The sequence below is a fragment of the Orcinus orca genome, chromosome 11 (assembly GCF_937001465.1).
Source record: "Orcinus orca chromosome 11, mOrcOrc1.1, whole genome shotgun sequence".
Lineage (NCBI taxonomy): Eukaryota > Metazoa > Chordata > Mammalia > Artiodactyla > Delphinidae > Orcinus > Orcinus orca.
The window spans coordinates 12,292,887-12,308,713 of record NC_064569.1 but is presented as its reverse complement, the minus strand read 5'-3'; the positions used below and the strand labels follow the sequence as shown (position 1 = coordinate 12,308,713).

General features: G+C 36.8%; 1 protein-coding gene across 4 annotated transcripts in view; it reads right to left on the bottom strand.

Moving 5' to 3' along the window:
* PTPRO (protein tyrosine phosphatase receptor type O) overlaps window positions 1–15,827 on the bottom strand; it is a 231,611-nt gene that overhangs the window by 70,337 nt on the left and 145,447 nt on the right. For all 4 annotated transcript variants that reach the window (XM_004281110.3, XM_004281111.3, XM_049693990.1 and 1 more), the window contains 3 exons: window positions 5,007–5,127; window positions 4,479–4,672; window positions 3,417–3,528 (listed from right to left, as the gene is read on the bottom strand). In XM_004281110.3, coding sequence (XP_004281158.2) covers window positions 3,417–3,528; window positions 4,479–4,672; window positions 5,007–5,127 — 427 coding nt within the window. The remainder of the gene's footprint in view (window positions 1–3,416; window positions 3,529–4,478; window positions 4,673–5,006; window positions 5,128–15,827) is intronic.

Below are 15,827 nucleotides of genomic sequence, written 5' to 3'. Positions count from 1 at the left end.
AGGCACTGGTGAACTTATTTTCCAAGCAGCACTAAAAACTCTGGGGTCCTGTAAAAATAAATCTTTTTTATTGTGGCAGCAAAGAAGTTTACGGGAATAAAGAACAGTAGGATCAATGAGTAGAGGAACAGAAAAATAAATATTATGTCCATAAGATAACAAGACAATGGCATTGACAGTGTCTAGCGCAGTGCTTCGCGGAAGGTAGGCTCTAAATAAAAGTTGCTGAAGCAAGTATTAAGGGAGGGAAGGAAGAGATTTTTAACTTTAAAAACCTAATTCTCCCTGACACTGAGTTTATGAATTTATTTTATAACTTTACACGTTTAAATTTAAAACAATTCTGATAGGGGAGGAGAGTTCATCACAAGCTTTATAATACATAAGCTTTGAAAGCACACTTGAATTATTTTTTAAAGTAACTAATAATTCTGAAGATTTTAACAAATACACAGTTGAATTTACATTCCATGCGATGTTGGTTTGAAGATAGTCAAGTGTCCTATTCCAAGATACAGTCCCAAACCAACCAACGTTTGGAGGAGAATTTCTACAAATCAAAAAGACTTATTTTCCTTAACATGCACTAATACGTATAACAGACATTCATAACTATCTATGCTTTCAGATACAATTATTCACTAAAGAGATGTGTAATAGTAAAAAACATATTTCTGTTTCATGCAAAGTATGAGTAGCATTTCTATATGTTTGACAATAAAATCTTGAAATATCAACATGTCTATAATAAGTAGCACAAACCCATATCATATTGCAGAAAATTTGAATAAAGGAAAATAACCCTGGTTTCTTTATAGCCTTATAACATATTTTTATATAATTCACTATATACAAGAACCTATATGTATATTTCTTCAGAGGATATTTTCTCAAGTTCTAATTTGAGTGAACATATTTAAAATTGCAAAGCCAGAAGTATATATCTCTCGCTCACAGGTATGAAGTCTTCACATTTTTATACTCCATGTTGTTGATTTCAAATCCAGCATATTGCTGAAAGGCCACCAGATGTCACTATTTGTTTATTAAACATTATTTGGTACACTAGCATAATTAGGAACTTGACTTGCAGACAAACTGCCTAACAAAGACAATAGACTTGAGGTTCTAATAAATCGCAGCTTATTCAAGTATTTTATTCCTATTCCCACACAACTTGGCAATTTGGATTACAATTGGAAAACATACGAAAGTAAAGTATGAGGTCTTTATTTGCTTTAAAACTGAAATGAGGGAAGAAAGCCCCCCTGACCAAAAGCTAAAATTTCAACTAGTTTTAGATACAGGTATAAAAATAAAACTCAGCTACCATATGTATTTTAATAATGATTTAGATTACATAATTTAATTCTCACACTACCCTATGAGGTATTATTATGCCCATTTTATAGATGTGACAATTGAGACCATCTGTGTCAATACGCTTAGATAACACTGTGGATCCCCAGTGTCAGCATGACTTAGTGGTTGGTCCCAGGGAAAAAATAAGAAATTCCCAAAGATCAGTTTATTGGAGACAATAGACTGCTCACCTAGGCAAGTAGCTTGCTTATTAACCATAGTTTACATATCCAGACTTGCTTTGTCCACCTAACTCTAATCTCATGACCTTTGCCCATTCCCAGGTAGTCCCCAACTTAGAAAGGCACACCTAAACCATTTGAGTCCAGAACTCCAAATCCTATTAATATTTCATTTCTGATGTCCCCCTTGGGAGACACCACGAACACTCTGTCCAGAAAGTGTCCTGGCTCACTACAGCAAGTTCCCTACGCTTAGCTTTGTTTCATTAGCCAGTTGTTAGGCAATATTTTGAGTTTTACCAGTGAGAAAATACAAGTCCAGGATCATTGAGATAATTTGCTCAAAGTTCTACAGCTGGAAATTAGCAGGGTCAAGGCTGCTCAGTCAAGTGATCAGATGTGACGTCTGGGCTTTTTCCAGACAGCTGCTCTGTCTGAGAAGGAAAGAGCATTCTCAGAGTGTTAATCTCAATAAAGTTAAGTGTATGAATTACTGATACAATGAAGTTTAATTATAATTAAGTATGTGATTATGAATATAGTCAAAAATGCTAACACAGGGCTTGTCAAATAATTGGTATTTTCTCTTTTTATGGTAGTCTTTCACTTCTCTACTTTAATATTACTATTAACATCTGGAACAAAGGAAGCTCTTGACATTGGCCAGTAAACAACAGTCATGAACTATGTAAGTTGATTGTGTAAGAATTCACATGATTAATTTCTTTTCATTGTTTTTTTAATGGATAAATCTCAACACGGTAAAGCTAGAAGTCCAGTGAGGAAATTATTTTGACAAAATTATTCTTCACCTAAACAATATCTTTCTCTTTTCTTTTCTCTCTCTCTCTCTCTATATATATTTTTGCTGTACGCGGGCCTCTCACTGTTGTGGCCTCTCCCGTTGCGGAGCACAGGCTCCGGACGCGCAGGCTCAGCAGCCATGGCTCACGGGCCCAGCCGCTCCGCGGCATGTGGGATCTTCCCGGACCGGGGCACGAACCCGTGTCCCCTGCATCGGCTGGCGGACTCCCAACCACTGCGCCACCAGGGAAGCCCATCAATATAAATTTAATTATGGCTTTGCAGTCCCATCAAAAGTTCTTGAAAAAATCTTAGTTCAGACAATAAGGGTTACTGTTTCTCGGATGAATTTCCTCTTCTTGTTGCTACCTCTGCCCACCTCTGCTGTCTCTGCCATATGATAGTGACCTACATAATCTTAGGCTCTGAGGATCCAACACTAACAGTTTTGTGAGTACTTAAACTTTGTGCCATGTATTTTGCTAAGTAGCTTTTTAAATTGGGAAGTAACAATAGATAATAATAGCAGATTATAGATACTATTATCGTCCCTATTTTTCACCTGAAAAAGACTGAGGCTTAGAAGAATGAACTTGCTGGAGTTTACAGGTGGAAGGTGGCAAACGTGTGACCCACACACCCAAGTTTATGTGTCTCCAGGTCTGTTTCAATTCCTGCAGTGGACAGTACTGCAGTCAGCCTGTGACTTTGAAAATGGCTTAATTAATAAGGAAATGGAGGCACTCTACCAAATAGAATTATCAAAATGGATAAAATCATTTGAGTGTGGTGTAAAGCTGAAAGCTCTGCCTGCCACATCTCGAGTCTAATCAGTTCTGAACAGGGGTGCATGAATCCAGGGCAGTGACTCAGGATATAAATTGTATTTTAATCTTTAAAGGCTATTATTTAAACAAATAATAAATTTTCAGAATCAAGTATATCATCTTCTGTGAAATTGATACTCAGTCGGTCCTGGGTGAATGACTAGCAATTTCTGGACTAGTCCCCTCAGAACTTCCTCAAAATAGTGATCTCTCCTCATGGGACCATTTCCCACACACTCACCTGTTATGAAGCTTATGGTGGAACTGTCACAGCAGCTCAGTTCCGGGTCTCCCCATGTTACCATGGTAACTCGAAAGTTGTAGTACCATGCTGGCAAGAGATGAGCTATCCTCTGAGAAAAGCAAGAAGACAAAAGACTAAGAGGGAAAATCATATTTTTGGAATACAGTTATGTACTTCTCTCAGGCTATGAAAAAAGTAATTTTTAATTTCCTTTTGCCTTTTTGTATTTCCCATTTCCCATTAAAAATATTCTTTCTGGAATGAGATGACGTGTAAATAAAATGATGTACCACAATATAATATATTTAAAAAAGTGATCAAAAGATATAGAGTCAAATACGTTCAGTATTGGTTTCCTTTTGCAGTTTCCTAAGTTATATTACACAAGAGAATTAGTATTTATTTGTATGTCACTGTATGTACATGGCCTCCGATTTCTAAGGCAAATAACCTTTCACAACTTTATATTCTCCCAGCATGGACCATAAAGATGCATCCATATTGGGTGGCAATCACCAGAGTTGTCAACTGGGTAGAGGACAATTGTGTAATTTGTATGTGACCTGTAGCTAACCTGCACTTTTAAAATTATTCTAGTCTCAGAAAGAGCAATCTTTTCCTGGTCTCTTGAAGAACACCCTCTAAGGGCCTGACATTATTGGTATTTAACTGATGTTTCAATGTCAAGAAGAACCATCATTAGAGTTGTGCAGTGTCAACTAATTATTGAATGACTAGAGGAAATCTCCTGTGTTTTCTTCCTCAGGAGCAGAGAAAAACAATAAGCACTTGGTAGGTCTACTAAAATGTGAATTAGCAAATACACTCAATTAAGAGTGAAAGCTAGTTTCACACAATTCTCTCTCTCTCTTTCTCAAAAAACAACAAAAAAATTAAAAGCAAAAACAACCCCAAACCTTGCAAGTAGCAAGCTACCTGTGTGTATTTACAAAACGGTCTAATTTACATAACACATAATAATGTTTTCAGACACATTTGGTACATGAAGGCATGTCTGTTGACACAGGAAAATGTGACAGCTGGTTAAGGAAAGATTACCACGGATGCAGTCAAGGAGACAGTCGCTGCTATTTCATAGTAAGTTGTCCATTCTGATGTCATTGTTGTAGGGTTGAAATAAAACATTTCAACCACATATTTTCTGAACACTCCTAAATAAGGTCTGGTCCAGCTCAAAACCACTGCTGTAGGACCCAAGGGATAGAGCATTAAATCCTTTATTCCAGTTGGAACTAAGAAGGGAGGGGAGTGAAAAAAGAAAGTCAGGAAGGAATGTTTAATATCTTAGCAACGGCTTCACACTGCTACCTAGTAACTGGTTTTTCACTCTTCTGATACAATCATTAAAAACTAAAAATATTTGCCTGAGATTTTCTTTTTCCCAAGTAATGGATGCTAAGGATGGCTTCCAGGTATACAATTGTAATCATTAATTACTCTGAAGGTTGAATATTGGGTGAACAAGTATGGACCTCCCATAAATGATGATAATGACTTGAGCTTAGAAATTGCACCCCTCCAAATAGTACTCTGATAAAGGTATTATTCTTGTGGCTGGCAACTTACCAATAGCAAATGTCACAGGGTCTGAAGGTGGTCCAATCAAAGGGCCTTTTCTTAGGTACATCACAACCTGGTACTGGGCACCAGGAACCAGATTTTCAATAATAGATTTGCTTGAGTTCACCTTCAAACCAAACACCCAATAAGATTTATTTAGAGCTGGGCTTACAGAATGTGACACAGAGGCTAACATCGTTTTCAGGGACACTTTGTGAAATCACAAATGCCTCTGAAATCCAGAAGCCTTTACTTATGCTGAGGAAGGTCAAATTTCAAAATTAGGATGATATATAGTTTATATGAGCACTGGAGGAAACCCGGAACATTCAAATTCTAAGGCTAGATTTAATAAGCCCCGTGAACTGCTTTATACCCATCAATGTCAATTGTAACTATGTACACTAGAAACACATCAGCCTCTAACCATAATCAAATCAGGAATAACATAAGGATAGTCTGACATCCTAAATTGTAGTGTCAGCTGATTACATGCAAAGATCAGTGCAGGAATGTCTTTAGTCTCTCATCACTTAGAAGCATATAATATTTAATTATAGTGATGGAAATTACCTCAGAGATTATCTAGTCCAAATCTCTCATTTAACAGATCAAGAAAGTAAAGCTAGAGAATAGCCAAGATCACATATCTAGATCAGTGTTGGGACTGGAAGCCTAGCATTTTGTCCTCTACTCCATGATACAGGCCAAGCAGCAAGATACAGCAGTAAGCACTTTGCAAGGCTACTGTGACAACCTGCCAAGAATGAATCAGGAAGAAACAGATAATCTGAACAGACTGATTACTAGTAGTGAAATTGAATTTGTAATTAAAAAAAAAAAAAAAAACTCCTAGCAAACAAAAGCCCAGGACTGGATGGTTTCACAGGGGAATTCCACCAAACATTATAAAGAAAAGCTAATTCCGGGAGTCAAGATGCATACTAGGAGGATGTGGAATTCACGTATCCTCACAACTAGGGCACTAACCAGGCATCAGTGGGGGACCATGGACACCTAAGGGGACAGGAGGAATGCCCAGCAACCGGCTTGCAGGATCTTGGTTCCCAGGCCGGAGGTTGGACCCAAGTTCCTGTGGTGGGAGCTCTGAGTCCAAACTGCTGGACCAAAAGGAGAACCTCAGAGCCCAGGGAATATCAATCGGAGTGAGACCTCCTGGAGGTCCTCATCTCAGCACCAAGACCCAGCTCTATCCAGCTGCCTGCAAACTCCAGTGCTGGACGTCTCAGGCCAAACAACCAGTAAGACAGGAATACAGCACCACACATCAAAAAAAACAAACTAAAAAAAGAAGATGAAATAGGTAAGCTACCTGAAAATGAATTCAGAGTAATGATAGTAAAGATGATCCAAAATCTCAGAAACAGAATGGAGAAAATACAAGAAACATTTAAAAAGGATCTAGAAGAACTAAAGAGCAAATAAACAGTGATGAATGACAAAATTACTGATATTAAAAATACTCTAGAAGGAATCAATAACAGAATAACTGAGGCAGAAGAACAGATGAGTGAGCTGGAAGAAAAAATGGTGGAAATAACTGCCAGGGAGCAGAATAAAGAAAAAAGAATGAAAAGAATTGAGGACAGTCAGAGAGCTCTCCGGGACAACCTTAAACACACCAACATTTTTGAATTATAAGGGTCCCAGAAGAAGAAGAGAAAAAGAAAGGGTCTTAGAAAATATTTGAATAGATTATAGTGGAAAACTTCCCTAATATGGGAAAGGAAATAGTCAATCAAGTCCAGGAAGCACAGAGAGTACCATACAGGATAAACCCAAAGAGAAACGCTGAAACACATATGAATCAAACTATCAAAAATTAAAAACAAAGAAAAAATATTGAAATCAGTAAGGGAAAAGCAACAAATAACATACAAGGGAATCCCCATAAGGTTAACAACTGATTTTTCAGCAGAAACTCTGCAAGCCAGAAGGGAGTGGCAGGACATATTTAAAGTGATGAAAGAGAAAAACCTACAACCAAGATTACTCTACCCAGCAAGGATCTCATTCAGATTTGACAGAGAAATTAAAAATCTTTACAAATATGCAAAAGTTAAGAGAATTCAGCACCACCAAACCAGCTTTACAACAAATGCTAAAGGAACTTCTCTAGGCAGGAAACACAAGAGAAGAAAAAGACCTACAATAACAAACAAAACAATTAAGAAAATAGTAATAGGAACATACATATCGATAATTACCTTAAATGTAAATGGATTAAAAGCTCCAACCAAAAAACATAGACTGGATGAACGGATACAAAAGCAAGACCTGTACATACGCTGTCTACAAGAGACCCTCTTCAGACCTAGGGACATATACAGACTGAAAGTAAGGGGATGGAAAAAGATATTCTGTGCAAATGGAAATCAAAAGAAAGCTGGAGTGGCAATTCTCATATCAGACAAAATAGACTTTAAAATAAAGGCTATTACAAGAGACAAAGAAGGACACCATATAATGATCGTGGGATAAATCCAAGAAGAAGATATAACAATTGTAAATATTTATGCACCCAACACAGGAACACCTCAATACATAAGGCAAATGCTAACAGCCATAATATGGGCAATCGACAGTAAGACAATCATAGTAGGGGACTTTAACACCCCACTTTCACCAATGGACAGATCATACAAAATGAAAGTAAATAAGGAAACACAACCTTTAAATGACACATTAAACAAGGTGGACTTAATTGATATTTATAGGACATTCCATCCAAAAACAACAGAATACACTTTCTTGTCAAGTGCTCATGGAACTTCTCCAAGATAGGCCATATCTTGGGTCACAAATCAAGCCTTGGTAAATTTAAGAAAATTGAAATCGTATCAAGTATCTTTTCTGACCACAACACTATGGTTGTGTTACAGGAAACAAACTGTAAAAAATACAAACATGGAGGCTAAACAATACACTACTAACTAACCAACAGATCACTGAAGAAATAAAAAAATACCTAGAAACAGATGACAATGACCCAAAACCTATGGGAAGCAGCAAAAGCAGTTCTAAGAGGGAAGTATATAACAATACAATCATACCTCAAGAAACAACTCAAATAAACAACCTAACCTTAGACCTAAAGCAATTAGAGAAAGAAGAACAAAAAAAACTCCAAAGTTAGCAGAAGGAAAGAAATCATAAAGATCAGATCAGAAATAAATGTAAAGGAAATGAAAGAAACAATAGCAAAGATCAATAAAACTAAAAGCTGGTTCTTTGAGAGGATAAGCAAAATTGATAAACCATTAGCCAGACTCATCCAGAAAAAAGGAAGAAGACTCAAATGAACAGAATTAGAAATGAAAAAGGAGAAGTAACAACTGACACTGCAGAAATACAAAGGATCATGAGAGATTACTACAAGTTACTATATGCCAATAAAATGGACAACCTGGAAGAAATGGACAAATTCTTAGAAAAGCACAACCTTCCGAGACTGAACCAGGAAGAAATAGAAAATATAAACAGACCAATCACAAGCAATGAAATTGAAACTGTGATTAAAAATCTTCCAACAAAAAAAATCCCAGGACCAGATGGCTTCACAGGGGATTCTATCAAACATTTAGAGAAGAGCTAACACTTATCCTTCTCAAACTCTTCCAAAATATAGCAGAGGGAGGAACACTCCCAAACTCATGCTACGAGGCCACTATCACCCTGATACCAAAACCAGATAAAGATGTCACAAAAAAAGAAAACTATAGGCCAATATCTCTGATGAACATAGATGCAAAAGTCCTGAACAAAATACTAGTAAACAGAATCCAACAGCCCATTAAACAGATCATACACCATGTTCAAGTGGAGTTTATCCCAGGAATGCAAGGATTCTTCATTATATGCAAATCAATCAATGTGATACACCATATTAACAAATTGAAGGATAAAAGCCATATGATAATCTCAATAGATGTAGAAGAAGCTTTTGTCAAATTTCAACATCGATTTATGATCAAAACTCTCCAGAAAGTAGGCATAGAGGGAACCTACCTCAACATAAGAAAGACCATATATGACAAACCCACAGCCAACATCATCCTCAATGGTGAAAAACTGAAAAATTTCCACTAAGATCAGGAACAAGACAAGGTTGCCCACTCTCACCACTATTATTCAACATAGTTTAGGAAGTTTTAGCCACAGCAATCAGAGAAGAAAAAGAAATAAAGGAATCCAAATTGGAAAAGTAGAAATAAAACTGTCACTGTTTGCAGATGACATGATACTATACATAGAGAATCCTAAAGATGCTACCAGAAAACTACTAGATCTAATCAATGAATTTGGCAGAGTAGCAGGATACAAAATTAATGCACAGAAATCTCTTGCATTCCTATACACTAATGATGAAAAATCTGAAAGAGAAATTAAGGAAACACTCCCATTTACCATGGCAACCAAAAGAATAAAATACTTAGGAATAAACCTACCTAAGGATACAAAAGACCTGTATGCAGAAAACTATAAGACACTGATGAAAGAAATTAAAGATGATACAAACAAATGGAGAGATATACTATGTTCTTGGATTGGAAGAATCAACACTGTGAAAATAACTGTACTACCTAAAGCAATCTACAGATTCAACGCAATCCCTATCAAACTACCAATGGCATTTTTCACAGAACTGGAACAAAAAATTGCACAATTTGTATGGAAACACAAAAGACCCCTAATAGCCAAAACAATCTTGAGAAAGAAAAATGGAGCTGGAGGAATCAGACTCCCTGACTTCAGACTATACTACAAAGCTACAATAATCATGACAGTATGGTACTGCCACAAAAACAGAAATATAGATCAATGGAACAGGATAGAAAGCCCAGAGATAAACTCACACACATATGGTCACCTTGTCTTTGATAAAGGAGGCAAGAGTATACAATGGAGAAAAGACAGCCTCTTCAATAAGTGGTACTGGGAAAACTGGAATAAAAGAAGGAAATTAAACACTCCCTAACACCATACACAAAAATAAACTCAAAATGGATTAAAGGCCTAAATGTAAGGCCAGACACTATAAAACTCTTAGAGGAAAGCATAGGCAGAACACTCTATGACATAAATCACAGCACGATCCTTTTTGATCCACCTCCTAGACAAACGGAAATAAAAACAAAAATAAACAAATGGGATCTAATGAAACTTAAAAGCTTTTCCACAGCAAAGGAAACCATAAAAAAGATGAAAAGACAACCCTCAGATTGGGAGAAAATATTTGCAAACAAAGCAACTGACAAAGGATTAATCTCCAAAATTTACAAGCAGCTCATGCAGCTCAATATCACAAAAACAAACAACCCAATCAAAAAATGGGCAGGAGATCTAAATAGACATTTCTCCAAAGAAGATATACAGATTGCCAACAAACACATGAAAGGATGCTCAACATCACTAATCATTAGAGAAATGCAAATCAAAACTACAATGAGGTATCACCTCACACTGGTCATAATGACCATCATCAAAAAATCTACAAACAATAAATGCTGGAGAGGGCGTGGAGAAAAGGGACCCTCTTGCACTGTTGGTGGGAATGTAAATTGGTACAGCCTCTATGGGGAACAGTATGGAGGTTCCTCAAAAAACTAAAAATAGAACTACCATATGACCCAGCAATCCCACTACTGGGCATATATCCTGAGAAAACCATAATTCAAAAAGAGTCATGTATCACAATGTTCATTGCAGCTGTATTTAAAATAGCCAGGACATGGGAGCAACCTAAGTGTTCATCAATAGATGAATGGATAAAGAAGATGTGGCACATATATACAATGGAATATTACTCAGCCATAAAAAGAAACGAAATTGAGTTATTTGTAGTGAGGTGGGTGGACCTAGAGTCTGTCATACAGAGTGAAGTAAGTCAGAAAGAGAAAAACAAATACCCTACACTAACACATATATATGGAATCTTAAAAAAAAATTGTTCTGAAGAACCTAGGGGCAGGACAGGAATAAAGACACAGACGTAGAGAATGGACTTGAGGATATGGGGAGGGGGAAGTGTAAACTGGGACAAAGTGAGAGAGTGGCATGGACTTATATATACTACTGAATATAAAACAGATAGCTAGTGGGAAGCAGCTGCATAGCACAGGGAGATCAGCTTGGTGCTTTGTGACCACCTAGAGGGGTGGGATAGGGAGGGTGGGAGGGAGACGCAAGAGGGAGGAGATATGGGCATATATATATATATATATATATGTATAGCTGATTCACTTTGTTATAAAGCAGAAACTAACACATCATTGTAAAGCAATTATACCCCAATAAAAATGTTAAAAAAATATTGAATCACTATGCTATATAGCTGAAAGTAATATAATACTGTGAATCTATTATACTTCAATAAAAAAAGGTAATAGCAGTTAGCACTTTGCAAGGCTACTGTGACCCAATAAAATAATGTTGTAGAGAACATCTCTCATTTAGATGAGCTCTTCTACTGTTCCTTTTTAAAAAATCTTCTAGCTATGGAAAAAATACCATATAGAGAAAAGTAGTGTGAACAGACAGATGAGTAAAATGTATTTATTAATATTGAATGTTGGCATGCATAAGAATTGATGTTTAACTAATAGGTTAAAAAATGTGCTGCTTTGCCTGTTAGTGCCTCTGATATTTTAGACAGTTTTGCTTAGTGGAACCAACACAGGCTCTCTATTAGACTGCCTGAGATCAAATCCTGACTCCACACCTTGTAAGCATGGGAATTTATTTGTAATTTTTAATCTCTTTATAATTCTTACCTTGACTTCCTCATTGATAAACTATAGGTAACATAGCTAGTAGAGTGTTAGGATCCTTAAACTAGAGTATCAATAAAGTTAACTCTTACTACTCATTAACTTTTTGGCATCTCGAGTACCTAAAATTGTATTGCTACAGAAAGGAGCATGAATCAATGAAGAAGAATATTGTTGACAATTTACCTATGCTGTAAGTTTTTTGTGTCTCATCATGAGTTTAAGAATAAACATACTTATGTTTATATGATATAAATATTATATAAAACATTTCATATAAAACATATATATATAAACATATATATAAAACATATATATAAACATATATATAAAACATATATATAAAACATGTTATATAAAACTATAAAAACATAGTTATGGTTATATGATATAAATTTTAAACTTTTTCAATACTAAACAATGATTCTACACAGTAGAAATTGTATAATTTGAATTGGTACAACTTGTTCTACATGTAAGTAAGGAAAGAGCACACCAAAGTTTCTTTTCCAATAACTTGATCAAAATAAGATTAAACTGAGTTAATAAATGAGCATTTCCACCTTTTCTTTCCTATTTACACTCATGTCAGTATTTCTTGCCCATGTTTTAGAATTTTGATTCTCCTGGAAGCCATCTAAACAGAGTTTGACATCTCATCTAATAGAGCACTTCCTGAAGAGACAAACTACACATAAGAACACATGTTTTGCAGAGCCAGCAGTACTGTTTTATCTCTTTAGAATGTATTTTTAAGTAATAAAACTAATAATGATCATTGTAAAAATTGCTCACACCATAGAAGAGCAAATGAAGTCAATTGGAAGTCTTTCTGTCCTCCTCTCACCATTTCCCACTTCTTGGCAGGCAATCTTCTAAGCCCTCCTTGATACATATATACACAAATAATATGATATTGAACCATATAGGTATTATATTATCGACATTACTCCAAACTTTTCTTTTAAACTTCACAAACATTGTAGACATGTGAACATACCTGCAAATCGAACCTTGCTCATTAATCACTCATTTAGAATATTTAGAATAACACAGAGTGTAGATTGTTTCAGGATGAGGTTAAAGTTTCTTTGGTTTGATAATATTTTAGGCAGTTGTTGATTTTAATTATTCAAATGACTTCCTGGAATCATAACCACTTAAATATACTCTCATAATAAGTTCATCTTAGGAAAATTACACTGCCTTTAAAAAAAATAAGAACCAACAATGTGTATATATATTACACTACTAAAAACATGAGAAGGCAAATGATATTGCACAAGACCTTGGTGACAAATTATAAACTAATTTCCCCCTAAGTTTTGAATATTTGCTGCTACCTATATCACTTCTATTCCTTCATACCTTTTTATTTATCCTGGACTTATTTAGAGGTGGACTGGAGGTGGGAAGGGGAAATGCTCCTGTATGCTACTTACTAAATAACATGTGCTTTATTCTCTAGAAGATTACTCCACACTCCTCCCCTCATTTTCACCCCATCTTTGCAATCCAATATTTTCTCTCTCTCATTTCTGACTGGCTTAGTCTCCATTCCAGAGAATTCGGTTCAGCCTAATATACCTCCAGCTAGGCACCAGTCCTATCCCTCCTCAGCTGAAGAAATAGAAGGAAAGATGTACCACAGAACATAGGAAATATTTGATAGACTGTTAAATAACGAGGTTAAACTAGATGATGGTGAGAGTTCCTTTCAGTCTGAAATGGTCTTATTTCTATATTAGGTGATCCTCTTTCCATTAGCCCTTTCTGTACATTTATTACAGTTACTCTGCTTTCTACAGAGAACCTCTATATCTTCTTGCCTTGATACAAAAAGTATTCAGTTAGGTTTGCATAATAATAAAAGTTAGCAATCTGGTGCACATTACTATGTTCCAGACATTGCATTAAGCATCAAGTCCTTTTATCTTTGTTACAACTCTATGAGGTAGGTTATGCTTCTCCTTACATTACAGATTAAGACGCTAAGATTTATAAAGAAAGGGACTCAGAGCTGGAAGCTGTTAAAATCAGGTCTGAAACCCAAGTCTGTTTAATTCTAGAGTCTATGCTTTTAGTCAGTACTCTTGACTCTAACAAGATGAGCGGTGAGGGTGACCTTCCCCTAGTATATCACCTGCAATCCGCCAGAAACAACACTCGCCTGGAAGTCAGATCACTTGAGCTGGGGTCTCAGCTCTGACACTAATCAGTTGTGTGACTTTGGGCAGGTCTTTTAAATATTCGGCCTCTTAGCTCTATCATTTCCTCTTTCGTAAAGCTAATAGATCGATTGGTCTTTCTTTCTGATTTAGTCACTTAGTTATTATACATTCCTATAAACTGTCACCGAACTTTTATGGACCAAGCAGATCACATATAAAAATAAATGCGTATCCATATATTACATGATGCTTCTTAATTCTGAAGTTCACGACTGTGTGTGAGACTTTGGAGAAAATGCCAGAAGCACACTTACTTCAAAGAATTGACTGGGTCCTTCATATAAAACATTGAGCACTGGCTTTACGTTTAACATATCAACGTAGGTTTATTAATGAATAGCACTATAATGGTTGTTAGAAGGGTTACATCACAAAACTCCCTTCTCCACGAACATTTGCTTATAAACACACACACAAAACAGAAACCAGACAGGATGAACATATATATAATGAGGACAAATTCAAATTAAGGGGTACCAATGTACCTACACGGAAGGCCAGACTCTAAGCTTCATGAAGTCAAGGTTCAAATCAAATTTGTTATTTCTAGCATCTCACACAGGACCCGCTATAGGACACAGAAATCAATCAAGCTGTGGGAAGGATCAGGGGCAATAGCGGCGAATCTCATGAACGATCTGGGTAATCGGTACAGCAATGATCCTGTGGTACGGGTGATGAGATGATGGTAGAGGAAAAGTAAGGAGAATGAAAGTATAAGGGAGTGAAACATTGTGATTAATTATTCATCTGTGTTTGGCTTTGGAATCACTCTTCTTTTTGAGCTGCGTTTTGAATTTTCTGTTTAACATAGCACCGTACCACTGACTGTAGAACTAAAGAAATGTTATTATTTTTTTCTTTCTGGGTAATGCTTGCTTCAAGAAATAACCTAAGTCAGACCAATCCTGGCGAGAATGTCTTCTGGATCCCCTTGATTAATGGGTACATGGATCTAGGCCAATTTTTGAGATTTTTGCACTGATGTTTCTTTCTTTGAAAATGTGTGCGTGTGCATGTGCGTGCGTGTGCGTGTGTGTGCGTGTGCATGTGCGTGTGTGTGTGTGTGTGTGTGTAATGATGATGATGTAATAATAACACAATCTTCTTGCAGTAATTGAGAGAACGCCTAGCACTAGTGGTCTAGTTTCCACCCTCCACTTCAAATACTGGCCTCCTTGCCTATAATCCTTAACAGCTTCACGTCTACATTTCAAGAAGCCATTGTCAAAGTGTACTTAGGGGCTTCCCAGGTGGCGCAGCGGTTGAGAGTCCGCCTGCCGGTACAGGGGACACGGGTTCGCGCTCCCGGTTCAGGAAGATCCCACATGCCGCAGAGCGGCTGGGCCCGTGAGCCATGGCCGCTGAGCCTGCGCGTCCGGAGCCTGTGCTCCGCAACGGGAGAGGCCACAACAGTGAGAGGCCCGCGTACCGCAAACAAACAAACAAAAAAAAAAGTGCACTTAGACCAGCCTTTTCTGGTTCATTTATAATTTACAATATCTATTTATACTTTTAGCCTTTGGCTTCTATGTTAACATACGTAACTTACACATTAGGTGGGACAAGAAAAACCACACCTGAGAGCAGTCAAGTTCTAGGTCATGTCCTGCAGGTAGGACACATTTTCTATTAATGCAGAGTCAGCCATGCTGCATACCTTCAGGGAAGGAAGCTAATAAGCTTCTCAGTGAGCTGTGATTACTAGCTGAACTGTTTAGCATATTTACTCATTAATTCAAGCCGAGAGATAGCCTCACCTTCAAGTTGGGCTTATCTCAGCCCTCTAAGGCTTTCAAGAGCTC